The 5,020-nt window shown below is 36.2% G+C and overlaps 1 protein-coding gene across 1 annotated transcript in view; it reads right to left on the bottom strand.

Annotated features, from left to right (window-relative positions):
- Positions 1-1,827: 1,827 nt before the first annotated feature.
- The window catches only part of rpa1 (replication protein A1), a 29,649-nt gene continuing 26,456 nt past the window's right edge, over positions 1,828-5,020 (bottom strand). The window contains exon 17 of the mRNA XM_015051785.1: positions 1,828-2,084. Within this exon, the coding sequence (XP_014907271.1) occupies positions 1,980-2,084 (105 nt within the window). The 3' untranslated portion in view covers positions 1,828-1,979. The remainder of the gene's footprint in view (positions 2,085-5,020) is intronic.

Here is a 5,020-nt window from a genome sequence, read left to right as displayed (position 1 = left end):
TTATTCTGGCGTTAGGTAAATGTATCTTGAAGGAGAATAGCACTTAAATAAAAGTCCAACAAGAATATTCATTTAGAATTAAAATAACTCACCTTGAATTACCATGAAAGATATAATGAATGTAATAAAAGTGTGTCATTAATGAAGGGGAAAAAACTCAATCCAGACTTTAAGTAAATTTAGGGTCTGGTTCGCAGAGTATGAAGTTAAATCCCCCCCAATTATTCAATGAAAAGAAAAAAAAAAAACTAACCTCAGTTAAGTAAAATAAAATTGTGATCAAAACTTTTGGAATTGTAATGTCTTATGAAAACAAAACGTTTCGTTTAAAAAACTTTTTTTTTTTAAATTAAATAACTAATTTTTGTCTTGTGAAGTTAAAAAGTTATTTGCCAAACAAACTTTTATTTGCACACATCAGAAATCTTTTGTTGCGATTTTAGGCTCTGCCCTCGACATCGTGAGAATCACAAGCAAAACTGAGTCACAAAAACTTAGAATATGTGGCCACAATGAGAAGGTTATCAATTATACATTTCAATTTTATGTCTACAGCATTAAAATTTAACATTGTATGCTAAACAACCGCTAAACTCTAACATCACCGTTAACATCAAGTTAGGCTTAGTGTCTTCTTCAGTGGTTCTTGGTGCAGCGCCCCCACAGGCGAGGAGGGGGAGCAGATTTTTTATAGGGTTGAGTTCAGTGGTGTCCAAAGTCGGTTCTTGAGAGCCGTCCTGCATGTTTTAGTTGTCTCCCTGGTTTAATGCACCTGGATCAAATGACTCATTAGAAGGTCTAAGAAGAACATTGACATGCTGAAAAAGTTACTACCAGAAGAAAGTGAATCACACCAGCTGAAAATGATACAAATGTTGCAATTGCAGGCCCCAACAGAATCATGGCTACCGAAACTTAGTGCTATACCTGAACTGTTCTAGAAACATGTCCTACATTTAGTAAATTAACCGGCTTGGAAAACCAAAGTAGGCAAAAAAAAAAAAAAAAAACCCTGGATAGTGAGGTGATAATTGCTAGCAAAAAATAAATCCAAATATACTTTTGCAAAAGTTAAAACTTGCAGTTTCTTCCCATTGCGAGACAGGCCCAATCTATCCCCGAACACGGCAGGTACCAGACACAGTGCGCAGCATTACTGATGTTCTGCTTTAATACAACATGAAAACTAAGTTTGCAGGGTTTCTGTTGTAAATCTGAGCAAAACCTGAGGAAATAGAAGGTATTATGCACCTGCCGTTGAATAAATCTCCACAAGCTGAACCCTTTTCTATAACTCTAGTCTGTTCTTTGCCTTTATAAGCAAACTAACTTTCCCCACATTTAATTTCACAACTGAATTATCCCCCCATGAGTCAGCTTGATTACAAATATCTTTATTTTTTTACATTTGTAACAAAAAAAAACTACAAGACAAAAAGAAATTTCCATGACTTAAATCTAACAAGCACACCGATGGTGCCAGAGTCGGCACCATCGGTGTGCTTGTGGATTGCAAGAATGTGAGAAATGGTGCCAACAAAAGGGGGGGGAGAAGAAATGTGTGAGCATAAATGTTATCAGGGGTGTGCAGGTCCAGCCCAGGCATTTCTGCAAGTGCGTCAGAGGGTGAAAGACTGCTGGTGACTGTGCTGGTCTGCGCTTAAACAAAGCCACACACTTCCCCCACAATTTATGCACAAACAGCTGGCTGACTTGAAGCACACTTTTCTCACTTGTGGCTTACTGACCTCTGCTAACAAAAAAAAAAAAAAAAAAGGAAAAATTGGACAAATAGATTTTATGTTAAAAGAAACAGTCCATCAGAGCTTAGAGTACCCCATAACAGTTACTTTACCTTTTTAATTAATGAATAGCATAAGTAAACAAAAATACATAGGATTTAACACTCTAAAGTGAGACAGATATGGAACCTGTACAAAAGAAAAAAGCATATCCGATAATCTGCATTGGTGCCGTTTCTACTTGGCTCCCATACTCCGTATGTTCATGATCAGCCTCTTGCTGTACTCTCTGTGGTCGACTGGCTTCACGTCCATCACCGTCGCTTTAATCCTTGACTCGTCCTGTCAAACAAGAAAATTTGATAAACGTCCGTTTTGTCTTATAATGGGGGTGGGGGGGAAGAGAAAAGAGAAAAAAAACTAAAATATTGCCCATTAAAAAAAGATCTCAAAGTGTTAGTTGTGTTTTTATTGATAGTGAAATTGCACAAATTGGTCGTTCAAAATTGAATTCGCTTAACCATGTTCGCTTAAACATGGCAATTTTGAAAAATCCCACATTTTTCAATAGAAAGTTTTTGCACTCGAATGAGGTGGGTTTTTTGGTTGTATTAAAATAAGTATTTCACTAAACTGCAACAGCAACAATTTTTTTGCATCACATCAGTCACGACAATCGACAACCGGTTTTTACTACTGGTGGAAACGACAAATGAGTCAACAGGAAGTGTTAGGAGGATGATTGCGCCAGGTGATTTTTAGTGACTTGCTGTGTGAACAAACTTATTCAGGTGTGATTTTTTTTTAACTTGCACTTCTTGTTTAGCAGAAACAACACAATTGTGAAGTTGTATTTTTTTTTTTGACGTTAGCTCAATATCGACAAAGTTTTGCGCACATTTATAATGGAAATGCAGCTACTGATGTCCTTGAAACTTTTCGCATCTGACCTCCAGTTGGTAAAAGTCCAACTGAATTTGCAGTGACAACCCAGGTGATGAGCTACAACAAGCAGCTTTAGTATTTGCAATAGATGTTTAAGGCAACAACAAAAGGTGCGTTTTACCTTTCATGCAGCTGTAAATCCAATAAAAAGCATGCATCAGAGGGCTTTTAAACTGTGGTGTTTAACCATGTAAGTGTATTTCTGCTGTATACGATACAAACTAAGCACCAGACTGCTTAACTCAGGAGGAAAAAACGACATGTAAAATGGTATTTACCACAAAAAGAAAAAAACGAATGCAAACATCCTTCATCCCCAACAAGACATTTGGAGAAGCCGTGTGAACTGCGATGGTATTTAGCTTTCACAGCTGTCTAGACATGGAGAGGTCATTTCTCTTGGGGCCATTCATCCCTGCATTTAAACTGAGGTTACACTCAATTTTTTCTCCATTAATCCTCGGCCGCTGAAGGGGATAAAATACAACAAACTCGTCTCCCTTTGGACTTCAGTTCGCTCTCTTTAAAAAATCGTCATATACCTTTGTACGTTCTGTTTTGAAAGAGATATGCGGATGTATTCAACAAACAAAATGGAGAACTTTTTATTCTTGCTTTTGCTTTCAAAAAAACCTGAAGGTAAAGATAAACTCAACCGTTTCCCAATCTTATCCAAACGGGGGGTGGGAGTGGCAACTACTTCCCTTAAAGTCCCAAAAGATAAAATGATGTTTAAGTAAAAATATCTTGTGTAATAAGCCCAAAGCAAATGTGAGGTATTCAACCAGAACATACATTTTCCACATCTCCACCCACCATAAACAAAAAAAAAGAAAATCCACAGCTTTTCGAGATCATCGCAATTGTCTTTGCATCCACAGAAGATCTTAATTATTATGATTTCTGTATCCAATCTGGTACAATTCGTAAATCCATCAAATGTAGGTTAAGTAAAACTAATCATCTGTGCTCTAAATTGGATGAATTGTGATCACTGTTTTACTCCGTACAGCTGCTTCGTGTGCCGGCAGCAAAAACGGCAGCACAACGGTCTGAGTGGGTGGGTTTAGATAACATATTCATGTTGTCAACATGACTTGGGAGAATGTTTGAAAGGACAATACTGCATTGTTTGCACATCAGTATGACAAACTGTTCCAACATGACTTCTTTTTTTAAACGTACATAAAACTGAAACAAAGTCCAGGAGACAATTTAATCTGTCTAGACGCAGCCGTTAGGTACAAGACATCATTAACGGTCCCAAAGTTTGAGTAATAATGATAAGTATCAAGACCACGAAAAGCCACAACAATGTGCACATTTACACAGTTGTGTCATAAAACCCTTTAATTGGTGATTCAAGTCAAGAGCCGAGTGCAACAGCAGAATGTTGCTATAAAAAGGGATTTTGACGATCTGGTGGTGGCTCTACATGAGGGCTGTAAAGGGGAAAAATAATGATAAAAAGGATTACTTTACTTTTTTCTTTTTTTCTTTTATACGAGTTCTAATTTCATGATTTTATAAGAATCAATTTCAGCTCAAAAACTGAAAGTATTTCCCTCACCATCAAAATGCACTGAAAAGTAATGAAATAAGTGTTGGGTTGACAGGTGGATGCACGTGTGAACATTATAAACGGAAACACAGTTGCACTTTAAATTGGACTATGACTATTTTTCCTTTTTTTTGGTCAGTATATGCAGCCAATGCTTGTTCTATTTATTCATTTATTTATTTTTTTGCATGAATATCTGAACTGCTGATCCCTCAGTGGCGACGCTGAGGTTGTTTTAATGTTGGTCTTTAATTCTCTTCCATATTACCGTATTTTCTGGACTACAAGTCTGCAGGGTTCTTTCCCAAAGTTTGGATGGCCCTGTGACATATAGACTAGAGCAAATCACGTGTTTTTTCCACCCCCACTCTTTGTGATGGATTTTTTGATTTCCGTGGCTCTTACTCTAGAGCATCTTTCAGTCCAGGAAGTACGGTAACACTGGAACTGGACATTTAAATGTCCAATCAAAACGACCATCAAAAAAAAAGATGGAAACGAAAACCATTTGCATGAAAAGAAACAATAAATAAAACGGATTATGAAGTTTAAACAAAACCAACCACCAAAAAATAGGAGGGAAACTATCGAGGTGATTTTCATTTATGCGATTGTGACAAGTAATGAAGAAAATATACTAGTTTCAACTTTTAGTGAAATTTATTTACCGAAATCATTTTAATTTTTTTTTTTTTTTTTTTTTTTTTTTTTTTATTTTTTTAAATTAAAATAAAATTTTTTATAATGGAAAAAAAAAAAAAAACAAATATAA

The sequence above is a fragment of the Poecilia latipinna genome, unplaced genomic scaffold, assembly GCF_001443285.1.
Source record: "Poecilia latipinna isolate Pla-1442-1.1 unplaced genomic scaffold, P_latipinna-1.0 Scaffold1065, whole genome shotgun sequence".
Classification (NCBI taxonomy): domain Eukaryota; kingdom Metazoa; phylum Chordata; class Actinopteri; order Cyprinodontiformes; family Poeciliidae; genus Poecilia; species Poecilia latipinna.
Note: the sequence above shows the minus strand (reverse complement) of the source record. Positions and strands in the feature narration are given on the sequence as shown.